Below are 13,542 nucleotides of genomic sequence, written 5' to 3'. Positions count from 1 at the left end.
ACGATCACTGAAGACAAAATGGGTGCACAAGCAAATGTGGAAGAAAGTTGATGGTGCCCAGCTATCAAAAGATATAGCATCTGGGATCTGAAAGGCTTGAAGTTAAACAAGTGGCAATGTAGCAACTGTGTGATCATGAGGTGTTGACAGGTTCAGGTAACAGGCATCAGAAGACCCAAAAACAAACAAACATATGAAAAACATCTTGTTGTGAATGAGGTGGATCAGAGTAGAGACCCAAAACCCACCTGTAGACAATAGGACATCCCCTCACAGAAGGGTCACAAGTAAGGGATGAGTCAATCAGGGTGTGGTATAGCATCAATAAAACACACAGTATTCCTCTAGTTCCTTGAGGCTTCCTCACCCCCACTATCATGACCCAGTACTGCCTTTCACTGCGGGCTAGACCACAGCATTTACACAGGTACAGATAAGAGCTCATGACACATGGAATCCAGGTCAAACAGACCCCTCAGGAATAGAAATGGGAGTAGCAATACCAGGAGGTTAGGGGAAGGTGGGGAAATGAGGGGAGGGAGGGGAGAAGAAACTGTGGGGGAAGGGGGAAGTGGCCAATGTAAAATATGAAAATAATAATAATTTATAAGCTTTCAAGGGGTCATGAGGGGGGTGGAGGGGAGGGACGGAAAAGAGAAGAGCTGATAGCAAGGGCTTAAATAGAAATAAATGTTTAGAAAATAATGATGGCAACATATGTACAAATATGCTTGAAGCAATTGATGTATAGATTGTTATAAGAGCTGTAAGAGTCCCCAATAAAATGATCTTTTAATAAAAAAATGAAATAAATGAAGACATGATCATATCCTGCCTAAGCTATTCACCAATATCCTTTCACCGTACTAGGTAATCTTGGCTTCCAGTCCTGGGCCAAGATAGGTTCTTGCTACAGCAAAGAATGGACCCTGTGAATAATACCCAACGGGTAAATACGTTAAACCATAATGATTATCACGAAAATTTATGTCCTCTTGAGAAAGGTTTCAGAAATGGATGATTTGATTTGTTCTGCCTATAGCTGCAATGGCTATCTGTTCATTTGTTCGTGTGATTTGGTGACTAACTTCATTTCGTGTCCTAATGTATACACACAGTCAGATATTTTAGGAGTGCTGCTGTTCTAACTGGATTAACTGTAATCTAAAATTTCATACCATGCAGTGAGTTGCTTTGTAATATTAAAACCATGTTTCATTTTCCTTTTTTGCATTAGGTCCTGGGAGCTGATGATGATAACATGAGTGATGGATGCTCTCAGAAGCTGGCAATTGCTAAGTATTTCCGATTTCTACTGCTGGTCCTGATTCCATGCATCTGTGCCCTCACGGTCCTGCTGATCATCCTCCTCTCCTTTCTTGGTGGGTGATGCCCTTAAGAAACCAAAATGAGGTTAACATTAAAATTAGCATGACTTGTAAGAGTGATTTCTACCTCGTTAACCTGAAGTGTTAACTGAATGAGAGGGTTATGTGTTGATTTATTGCTGTTGTTGTTAGGAGCCATTGAGTCAGTTCCGACTCATTGCAACCCTATGCACAACAGAGCAAAACAACGCCTGATTGTGTACCATCCTCACAATTGTTGAAACCATTGTTGCAGCTCCTATTTCAATCCATCCTGTTGAGTGTCTTCTTTGTTTTTGCTGCCCCTCCAAGCATGATGTCCTTCAGGAACTGGTCTCTCCTTATATAACATGCCCCCCCCAAATGAGACAAAGTCTCCCCATCCTTACCTCTAAGGAGTATACTGGCTACAAACCTGAAGTCCCAGCCTCCGTAATTACTTTACTGATTAGTATTATCAATACTAATGAATGAACACATTAAGAAATTATTGAGTGATTACTAGAGCAGGCATTGTGAAGATTCTTGAGGCTCAAATACGTTTAAATTGGTTCTTTTTTGGTGCTTGCAGGTGAGAGAAGGAGGTAATTAGCACACAAAGGAATGCATGCCGATGATAGCAGTGTAGACAGGCATTTTTGGAGGCCGTCAAAGGACGAGTCACAGAGAAGTTAACATTTTCACCCTTGGAACAAAGTTAATAAAAACATAGGCTTCACGACAATCCCACAGAGGTCCCATTGGCAGAGAAAAGAGCAAGTGCAAACGTGTAACCTAATAAAAGATGGGAATGGATTTTGGAAACTGATCAAATGTTTGGCAGGGGTGAAAATTCAATTAGACTGGTATGTCAAGTCCACATGTTGCACGACCTAGCAAGCCATACTAAAGTGCTTAGGTGCCAGCATCTCAATTGTTATTTTTCAAATGCTATTTTGTGGAACCCAGTGTTCTGAACAGAGGGCTCAAATATTGCATACATGTTTGCTTGGATTTATTTTACAAAAGAGAACTTAACCACACATTCAAACCAAGTAAGTATTTTCACTGCCTTTCAGTCAATTCTGACTCATAATGCCTTAGCACAGAGTAGAACTGCCCCTTTCGATGTGGAGGCTATAAATCTTTACAGGAGCAGATACCCTCATCCTTCTCCCACGAAGCTACTGCAGGATTCAAACTGCTGATCTGGAGGTTAGCAGCCTAACACGTCTATTGCTTCATCCTACTCTAGGCCAAGTCTGGAAGCTCAACTGAAACCAATGGTCACTCTGCTGGTATTAGAAATACTTGTGGCATAATTTCCAGCTCATCCTATCAATGCACACGCCAGCACCATATGGCAAACTGTGTTAGTCTGGGTACTTTAGAGAAACAAATCCACAGAAACTCATGTATAAGAGAGAGTTTTATATAAAGGGTAAGTGCACATCAAGAAAACATCCCAACCCAGTGCTGCCCAAGCCCACAAGTCCAACATTAGCCTATATGTCTGACACCAATCCACAAAGTCCTCCTCCATCTCACAAAACACACACTATGACACTGACTGCAGGAGGAAAGCCGAATCAGTGAGTGCGTAAGCATCTCAGCGCTGGCAAGGGTCTCCACATGGCTGCTCCAGCACCCAGGGCTGCATCAGGGTAGGTCCATGCAGCTTCTCCTCAGGGATGTCTCGCAGGAAGTGAGCCTTGCCAGCTGAAGCAGGGAATTGGCTAAGGCAGCTGCACACTGGTCCAACCATCAGAAAGCAAGAGACCGGGAACTAGAAAGGCGAGGCTCACTGTGCCATTTATCCCCGCACCCTTCAATTAACCCAACATATGTTTATCGGCCAGGTTGGCACAATAAACTTTAACTATCTTACAAACTGATCGACCAGTGGGCAAACAATGATAGAAATCCTATTATTTGTCTGGCTCTTTGTTGTACTGTGGTAGCTTGGGTGTTGCTGTGAAGCTGGGAGCTCTACCACTGGTACTTCAAATCCAGCAGGGTGACCCATGGTGGACAGGCTTTAGTGGAACTTTCAGATTCAGACAGACTAGCAAGAAAGAACAGACAGTGTCCGTCTGGGGGACTAGCTACCAACATGCCTCTGAATAGCAGTAGAGTTTTCTGATACAGGCTAGGAGATGAGACCTTCAGATTTGAATGCACTCAAAATATGATGGGGAAAAGAAGACCGAGTTTGATCTTAATGGTGGGGGTGGATTAAAGCTTTTGGGGCTTAATTTGTTCTCAAAATGAGAAGGAAAAGCTGCAAATATCCATTAAGAACTGAATTATAACACACATAAGAGCAATCTAGAAAATTATAAATCATCAAGCATGAAAAGGAATCCATAAAGATCGATATCCCGGGCAGTATTGAGCTGAAATGGACTGGTATTGGGCATTTTGATCAAATAATCATATGGGTTACTGTGCTGGGAATGTCAAGTGCAAGAGGAATGATATCGCATTCATTGTCAAAAAACAAAAGGACATTCCAAGATCTATATCGAAGTACAATGCTGTTGTGTGCTAGGATAATACCTATCTACCTACAAGGAAGACCAGCTAACATGACTATTACTTGAATCTATTCACCAACCACTGTAGCCAGTAATAAAGAAACTAAAGCACCCTACAACTACTATCTTAAATTGATTAGCTAAACCACGAACATGCATTGGTACTACTGGTGGTGACTGGAAAGTGGAAACAAAAAGGGAAGCACTTGGAAAACATGGCCTTGTGATAAAAACCAAGTTGGAGAGGGTATGACAGAATTTTGCAAGACCAGCGACTTGCTCATGGCAAATACCATTTTTCAATAACAGAAGCAGAGACAATACACATTGAACAGTGAAGGTTCTCCCCTGAAGTTTTCGTTTCTGCCCGCTGTGGCACCACCTCTATCAGGTTATTGTTAGCTGCCGCAGAGTCGGTCCCTGACTCCTGATGATAACACGTGCGATGGAACAAACACGGTCTGGTCTTCTGCCAACGCCCTGACTGGTTGTGGATTGGACCATTTTATGGTCCATGGAGTTTTCTTTGGCTGACTTTCAGAAGTAGACATCTAGTTCTTCCTCGTTCTTCCTATTCCGAGAGCTCTTCTGAAACACATTCAACACACAAGCTTCCATGAGCAGTTGGGTGGTGGCTGTGCTTGCGGTACACTGACCTGGCCTTCCGGGTGGAAGGTGAGCATTCGGTCACTGAACTGCTACTGCTTCCCCCGAGACTCATCTCTGCCATTCGTTTCTTTCCAGTTTATTCCTCTCAAGAGCCTGCCTATTTTTTCCCCTTCCCTTCCCAGTGCCTTCCAGTAATTGTATTTTGTCCAGAGTTTATGGTTGTTATCTACCTGTTAGATGCTAACCCAGGCCTGCCATTAAGTGAAAAATGTCAAAGTTTAATTCTTATTATCCTGGGGCGCAGGGTTCCTGCACATTCAGTAATATTTCATGCCATTGTCAGAATCTAATGTTAGTATAAGTCTAAAATAAGCTTTTAAACTCCTTGGTATTTAGGAGCTCTGAGCAAAGGAGGTTGTTAGTGAACAGTGTTTCAAGTGGGTTTATGTTATGACTCATATGAGAGGAGGGAGGTGACCGATTTGTGACTACTTGCTGTGGTCTTTGCCTTAGATGTAAGCAACCTTCTGAAATGGGATTTCCCAACACAGTTTCTTCAGACGCATTTTTTTGTAGGTTCTGAAGCCGATGATTTGATATAGACATATTGAAGCAGTATCTGCCCAAAGAGACATTTCCTTTTTGAAACCATGCAGATTATTATTATAATGAACAATAAAACCATTTTGCATTTTTATTTAACGGCCTCATTACATTCTGCTTACTTCTCAAGAGCATTTTCTTTGGCTTGAGTTTAAAACTCTATTCTCTTCGAAAGTTTGCATTTAGTCCCAGGCGCAAGAATGTTACCAAGGGATGCTGGATGCCAATTGTGCATAAATAACAGGAGCGTTAGCTTCAAAAGGCAAAGAGCTGATACTGAGAGGATTACTGATTAGGAAAAGATAATGCAAGCCTGATGTTAACAAACACAGATGTATTATGTGTCTCCAATTTAGTCTGTTCTGGTTTCTTTCATGCATGAAGTCAAGATGGTGAAACTATTTCTGTAGATACCAGAGCTGGATTTCTTGTCTAAAGATTTAGCTAGAGAAGAATGCGGTAGCAAATCGCTTTTCCCCTGCCCCAAACTGAAGCGGGTCTTCTTTCGTTTTGTGGTTCTAAACTGGCCAGATAGTTTGAGCTTTCCAAATGGTCCCAAAGATTTAAGCTTTAAAGAAAGGATTCAAGTTTTTAGGGGTACAAAAAAGAAGAAATGAAAAGATGATGAGAAAGGACAGCCTTCTTTGTGGGTGTCCTTAGGTGCCAGTGAGTCTGTTCTAACCCACAGTGACCATATACACAACGGAACAAGACACTGTCAACACCTGCACCATGCACCATTTCACAATTGTTCCCAGGCCTGAGTCCACTGTTCCAGCCTCTGTATCATTCCATCTCCTTGACAGCCTTCCTCTCCTTTGCTGCCTTTCTGTCCTACCTTAGCTGATGTCCTTCTCCAGGGACCAGTCTCTCCTGACATCATGTCCAAAGTCTATAAGACAAAGTCTCTCCACCCTTGCCTCTAACTCCTTAGAGGCAAGAAGAGGATGATTTCTTCCAAGACAAGATACGTTTGTCCCTTGAGCAGTCCATGTTACTGTCAATATTCTTATCCAGCACCGCAATACAAGTGCATCAATTCTTCAATCTTTCTTATGTCCAACTTTCACATGCATTTGAGGCAACAGAAAATACCATGGTTTGGGTCAGGCACACCTTAGTCCCCAGAGTAACATCTTTATTTTCAGTACCTCAAGGAGGTCTTGAGCATATTTATCTAATGCAATACATCTTTGGATCCCTTGTCTGCTGCTACTGTCAGCTTTGATTGTGGATCCAAGCAGTACAAAACCCTTGAAAGCTTCAACCTTTTCTCCATGATCTTGATGTTCCCTATTGGTCCAGTTGTGAGGATTTTGGTCCTCTTTAAGTTGAGTTACAATCCATTTTGAAGGCTGCATTTTTTTGCTGTGATCTAATAATGAGGGATTGATGGAATACCAGCTGAAATGTTTCAACAAGCTGATGTAGCACTGGAAGCACTCATTTATGCCGAGAAATTTTGGAAGACACTTATTTGTCCAACTGACTGGAAGAGATCCATATTTTTACTTATTTCAAAGAAAGTTGACCCACCAGAATGCTCAAACTACAGAACAATATCATTGATATGGCATGCAAGTAAAATTTTGGTGAAGATCATCCAACAACGATTATAGCTGTACATTACAGGGAACTGCCTGTAGTTCAGGCATGATTCACTAGAAGGACGATGTGGAACAAGGAATATCATTGCTGATGCCAGACGGATTTTGGCTCATAACAAAGAATACCAGAAAGACATTTACTATCTTTTATTAACTCTGAAAATACACTAGATCGTGTGGATCATAATAAACTGTGGATAACCGGGAGAAAAGTGAAAATCCCAGAACACTTAATTGTGATCATGCGGCACTTGTACATGGATTAAGAGCCAGTTATGTGAACAGAACAAGGGGATGCTGCATGGTATAAAATCGGACAGGTGTGCATCAAGGTTGTATTCACTCACTGTACTTATACAATCTGTATACTGAACAAATCATCCGAGAAGATAGATTATATGAAGAAGAATGTGCATCAGGATTGGAGGAAGGCTTATTAACAACCTGTGATATGCAAATGATGCCACCTTGCTTGCTGACAGTGAGGAAGACTTGAGCACTTGCTGATGAAGATCAAGGATTGCAGTCTTCAGTATTAATTATGGCTCAAAGTAAAGAAGACACACACCCTCACGATGGGACCAATAGGCCAAATGACAGACTCAATGCCATCGAGTCAATGCAGACTCCTAGCAACCCCTTTCGGTTTCTGAAACTGCAGCTGTTTACGGAAGCAGAAAGCCCACTCTTTCTTCTGTGGAACTGCAGGTGGTTTCAAACTGCCGACCATGTGGATTGCAGCCCAACTTGTAATAACTACACCACCAGGCTCCTTGGCTCAATCGGGAACATCATGATAAGTGGAGACAAGGTTGAAGTTGTCGAGAATTTTGTCTTGCTTGGATCCACAATCGATGCTCAAGGAAGCAGCTGCCAAGAGATCAAAAGACAAGTCACGTTAAGTAAATCTGCTGCACAAGACCTCTTCAAAGTATTGAAAAGCAAGGATGTTACTTTGAGTACTAAGGTTGGCCTGAACCCAGCCGGCATAATTTCAGTTGCCTCATATGCATGTGAAAGTTGGACATTGAATAAGGAAGAATGAAGAAGATTCCATGCATTTGAATTATGGTACTGGAGAAGTATATTTAAAGTACCATGGACTGCCAAAAGAACAGGAAGAATGGTCAGACTCTGGTCTTACATACTTTGAACATGTTGTCAGGAGATACCAAACACTGGAGTGGGACATCATGCTTGGTAAAGTGGAGGGCAGCAGAAACAAGGAAGGCCCTCAGGAGGTGGATCGACACAGTGCTGCAACCACAGATTCAGGCACAGGAACATGTGTGAGGATGTTACTGGAGAGGGCAAGGTTTTGCTCTGTTGAGCATAGGGTCTCTGTGGGTTGGAACTGACTGGATACTATCTAACAAAAACAACAATAATGAGGAGCCATGCATCGTATCACTGACTCTACCACTTCTCTGTGAGTTTGAGAGATCAGTCTCTCTGTGTTCCTGTGAGGCAGGAACCATGTATCAAAGATCGAAGGGACACACTGAATCACAGTATCAAAAATAATTAGTTCAACAATTTCAAGAGATGGCATATGATCAAGAAGTAATGGCACTGAAGGAAAAAGTCCAGGTTGCACTAACGGCATTGGTAAAGCAAGGAGCTCCAAGAATGATTTCAGAGCCTAAGGAAAATGTTTCAACAAGCCGATGAAGCATTGATGAGGCACTTGTCTCTGCCAAAAAATTGGAAGACGGCTGCCTGCCCGATCAACCCAGAGAGACCCATATTTGTGCCCATTCCAAAGAAAGGTGACCTAACAGAATGAGGTACTTCTCATGCAATATCTTAACATCACATGCAAGGGACATTTTGCTGAAGATCACTCAACAATAGTTGTTGCAGCACATCATCAGGGAGCTGCCCGAAATTCAGGCCCAATTTGTAAATCCACCTTATGGGTCTTTGCAACGATTACATACATATTCATGGAAAGACCATGCTATGTGGCGAATCTCTTCATTCCAAGACAGGAGAAGAAGAGAGTAACTAAAATATGTGGATAAAAGTAAAATCATATTTAGTGGATGCCATTTTCTTTATGAATCAAATTCATTTCATTTGTGGTCAAGACAATCATATGTTTATTTTGATCTAGAATACATTTTACGTTGTTATATTAGTAAAAATTCGTTATACAAAGTCCCACATTGTACTAGTTGATATTTGGCATTCACTCACACACAGAGTGCGGGGAAGGTGCTACCTTCATCACATGGCCCCAATTTAGCTTTGACTCTCCAATGTTTTTTTTTAGAAATCACTGGCACATGAAACGGTTGACCTTAGTTAGCTAGGAAGCAGCTGGTTTTCTATTTTGATATGTAGTTAGTGTTTTCCAAGTGTCAAGCACATGTAGAGAAATATTTTCCATAGACTGATATTAAACATTTTATTTATATTTCTTTTATTTTTAATGGTCCCTGGGACTGTTTAGAAAATGTAAAGCCTATTTGAGAGCTCAGTGTAAGTGTTCTTAGGGGGAAAAGAATCTCCCTTGGGTATTTCCACAGATGGGTCGATATCACATTCATTTATTTCCGTGATATGCTCAGCTACAGTGCCATATTCTAGAAACACAGTCGGCTGTCTGTTTCGGCTGAGTTAAAAATATATCATCTCCCTCAGTGTTTTCAAGTTTATGCCAAAAGAGAAAGCTGAGTAACTCCCAGCCACTTCAGGATCGGCCCTGCGTTTTGTCAGTGCCTGGGTATCTTGAGACAGTGACCAGCTGGAAAGCTAAATGTAATGACTAGTTCTTATAACTATATTTGATAGTCTCGGGTCAAAGGTGGGGATAGTTTAGTTTCTGCATTTAGTTTGCACTGCACTTAGGTTTCCTCTTTTGGTTCCTACGATATAAGTCATAGTAAGTGTAAGTGCCCTATTGTTTTTATTGATATGTTGGGTATACTGAAATTCAGTGCAAAACACAGAGAAATTTACGGCTGAAATGAAGCAGCATGATGGGGCCCTGGTGACGTAGTGGTTATGAGTTGGGCTGTAGTCACAAGGTCAGCAGTTCCAAACCACTGGCCACTCCATGGGAAAGAAACCAGGGCTTTCTATTCCAGTTGAGGCTTATGGTCTCAGGAACTCAGAGTGGCAGTTCTGCCATGCCTAGAAGAGAGCTATGAGCCAATACTGACTCAATGGCAGTGAGTTGGGTTTTTTTTAAACACCACTTTTATGTCCTTTGGTGGCAGATATATGAAGTGTTAGTTAAATGAGTGCTGAGTAACATAATATAATGAGTGAAACAGAAGCAGAAATGAACACTGTGAGATTCATATTTTATTGAGTTGTAGTAATTCCCAGGTAAGTCACCAGTTTAAGCTGAACTTCCCCTACATACCTTAGATACTAGGAAGCTAAGATTGGAGACTCAATATTGAACCCGAAGTCTTGAGAGAGCCATCTTTTCCCATAGGCTTATGTAGTGATGGAAGAAGAGCAGAGCGAGTCTATGAGTTGTCCAAAGGAGGACGTCGTTGGGATCATGATCCTCTATGTCATTGGATTTGCCTGAGTAAAAGAGACATGGGAAACCAACTCCATGGGTTCCTTTATATTTATATGTATACATGAAAATCAATACTCCTCCTACTTATATGATTTTTAAACAGCTATATTTACACATTTACGTATTTATCTATTGAGCTTACAAAAATGAGTGCTTTGATGTATATACGCACTTCCCTAGTTCGAGGTGCCATTTATCAATCGTATCTAGAGCTCTTCAAGCTTGTGTTGATCCTAGTTTTGTTTTAAAACATTTTGGGGGGTATTGTTTTTGTTTTTGATCTTTCAGGAACGTTAAAAAAACCCTATTTGAAATCAGATGGGAGGGAGCCTTTGGTCACTGATGGTGAAGTCCAAGTGCCTGATGTTCACCTTGAATATTCCATGGAGAAGAGCACTGTACATCCCACCCAACACATTCCAGATGGGGCCGCAAATGCTTCTCTCCCCGGGGACCCAAATTACAGAAGCACAAGTGAGTCTGAAGGTGATGAATGCGCGTGCCCTTTCATGTCTGTGAACCAGACAGCCTTTTCAGTATGGCAACTGATGCTTTTCATTCACAATCGCTTACTGCTCACCAGGGCAAAGACTCCATCCAGTTATCCTATCATAGTGCCTTATTCTTACATGTAACATGTCTTCAGCTCAGAATTCCAGAAATAGAAATGAGAAAATAAATGAAAGTATAACAATGTTATTAACATTTCTGAGGTCTGAAGGTTTAAACTGCTTGTCCCACTGTAGTAGCATTGCTGTTTTGTTTGTTTGTTTTGTTTACATTTATAAACTTGGGTCCTTTCCCTCCCTCTCCTTGCTCTTTTATTTTTCTCTGTGCTCTGTATCTTACAGTAAAAGCTGGAACCTGCATAAGGCAGAAACCTTCCTTCTAGAGCAGGAAAATGCAAATCGTTTCCACTACAACAAGCAATAGAGAAGTGGTGACTCCACACTGTCAGTGGTGGAAAACTTCGGAGACCCAGAAAACCAGGCCGTCTCGTTGAGCTAGGGCTCTCACAGATTTATCTGTACTTACTCAGTTGCTGAAGAGCCCTGGTGGCTAAATGTGTATACTTTGGGTTGTGATCCTGAAGGTCAGCAGTTCAAATCCACCAGCCACTTTGAGGGAGAAAGAGGAGGCTTTCTACTTCCATTAAGAGTTAGTCTCAGAAACTCATAGGGGCAGTTCTACCCTGTCTTATAGGGGCTCCATGAGTCAGAATTGACTCAGTGGCAATGAGTTTGGGATTTGGGGTACTTAGTTACTGACACGTAATCAGATCTTGAAGTCACTTGTATGTCAGAAACTCTTCTGCAGGAAGACAAGTGGAAGGATTTGTCCAATTTTCTCGAAAGAACAGAAGTGGGGTCAATGTGATATAGGCAGATTAGTTGACCTGGGATATGACTTCATCCTTCATTACCTCTCTGATCTGTAGTAAAGTTACTAAACTCCCAGAATGCTTGGTGGGAATGGGTTTATGGGACAAATGCCAAAGAATCTTGGCTGGAATCTCATCAATACCGATAAACAAGGATCAGAGCACAGCCCCTGAGAGAACTCTCTTCTCTCTGCGTTGTGGGGGGTTTCCCTTTCTGCTCCCTAAAACAAGCAGATGTGGCTAAAAAATATGCAATGCCCATCCATTCATGATCATTTTCTTCTGTGTCCCTCCCTTTCAAGAAAATCCACAATGGGAAATCACATCTCAGATCCAGGACAGAGTATTTATTTTTACTGAGAGCCAGGAAAGGAAAGATTAAGTTGGCTTTTAGCTATCACAGTATGTGTTTGTCAGTGATTTGAAGCAAAGCAGGAGTGTTCTATTTCCCCACCTCAACAGAGACAGGGTGCTCGGGTGTCTTGTGTGACGGAGCTCCTGCAGACACGTCCTTTTTCTTGGGCTCACTCAGTGTTCACCAGTGGGGCCTAGAGACTCATGTTCGCTGCCTGGCAGAAATACCGCAAACCAAGGTGGTGCCAACTCACATGGACGTTCCTCCTGGGTTTAATCTTGTGGTTTGCTATTTTGTTCATATCTTAAGCACCTTATTCTTCGAAAGGGCAGTGTTTTCCATCAGAACTGCAAAAATAATGGAAAGAAAAACTTGGCCGAGCTAATGTGATTTCAATTACAGCATTTGTTACTCTCTTTTCCTAAGTGGATTTCTCTCTCTTTGGAAAAGTTCTGTCATTTGTTAAGATTCACAACAGTGACAAATGTATACAGTAAAGAGTCATGAACCATATGGTAATTGTTGCTTTGTTTGGATATTTGATGGGAGTCTGTTTGATTCATTTTCACTTTCTATGGCTATAGCCTTATTTGCAATTATGAGTGTAATTTGACATGTTAGAGGAAATCCAGGTGAAATTAGAATGATTACTGTATATACTCAAGTATAAGCCAAGGGACCTAATTTTACCACAAAAAACTGGAGGGCTTTTTCAGCATAAAAATATGTGCTGAAAAAACTCAGCTTTTACTCGAGTATATACGGTAAATAGAGAAAGGCTGAAACCATTCAAGACATGTCATTCAATATTTGACATAGCATTGACCTTTACTGTCTAACTACATAGACCTCAAATAAACTGCCCAGGCCAACCAAATGATTTATCACAGGACACTTGATAGCTTTTCATACATCTCAGTAATAGTGCCAGCCTCTAATTACAGAGCTTTGGGCAATTTTCAAGGCAGGCTTGAATACTTTTTCTTTTCAATCTCATGATTATCTGAGGAGGTATGTAGGACAGGTACTATTGCATATCATTTGTCAAGGCTTGCTATCGAGGCTTAGAGAAATTGACATGTCCAATACTACTTGCCTAGCATTTAATAGAGCCAGAATTGGGAATCAGATATTGGGAGCAGTGCTCTTTTAAATATTCTTCCTCATTTAATTTTATTGCTTCAATTACAGTAAACATATTCTAAACTCTTGGAGACTGGAGATTCTATGTATTGCTATCTAGATATTGCTCAGCAAAATGTTTGTTCAATGGGCAAATAACTGTACTCCAGTGAGTGATAGCTAATCAAGCTTCTGTCGCTTGGTATTCCTTTAATGCTTGTATTTAGACCTATTAGTCTCTGGGTGGTACAAATGGCTAATATGATCGATTGATAGCTGAAAAGTTGGTAGTTTGTCATGCATTCTTTCATGTATTTTTAAAAATCATTGTACTAGGGGCTCATACAACTCTTCACAATCCATACATACATCATTTATGTCCAGCATTCGTACATATGTTGCCATCATCATTCTCAAAACACCTGCTTTCTACTTGAGCCC

At 41.3% G+C, this 13,542-nt stretch overlaps 1 protein-coding gene across 1 annotated transcript in view; it reads left to right on the top strand.

Annotated features, from left to right (window-relative positions):
* CORIN (corin, serine peptidase) overlaps window positions 1-13,542 on the top strand; it is a 358,777-nt gene that overhangs the window by 49,662 nt on the left and 295,573 nt on the right. The window contains exons 2-3 of the mRNA XM_045284056.1: window positions 1,238-1,382; window positions 10,532-10,717. Of these exons, the coding sequence (XP_045139991.1) occupies window positions 1,238-1,382; window positions 10,532-10,717 (331 nt within the window). The remainder of the gene's footprint in view (window positions 1-1,237; window positions 1,383-10,531; window positions 10,718-13,542) is intronic.

The sequence above is a fragment of the Echinops telfairi genome, unplaced genomic scaffold (assembly GCF_000313985.2).
Source record: "Echinops telfairi isolate 266 unplaced genomic scaffold, ASM31398v2 ScPeMD7_7468;HRSCAF=8506_0, whole genome shotgun sequence".
Taxonomy (NCBI): domain Eukaryota; kingdom Metazoa; phylum Chordata; class Mammalia; order Afrosoricida; family Tenrecidae; genus Echinops; species Echinops telfairi.
The sequence above is the reverse complement of the archived record's forward strand: the minus strand, read 5'-3'. Positions and strand labels throughout refer to the sequence as shown.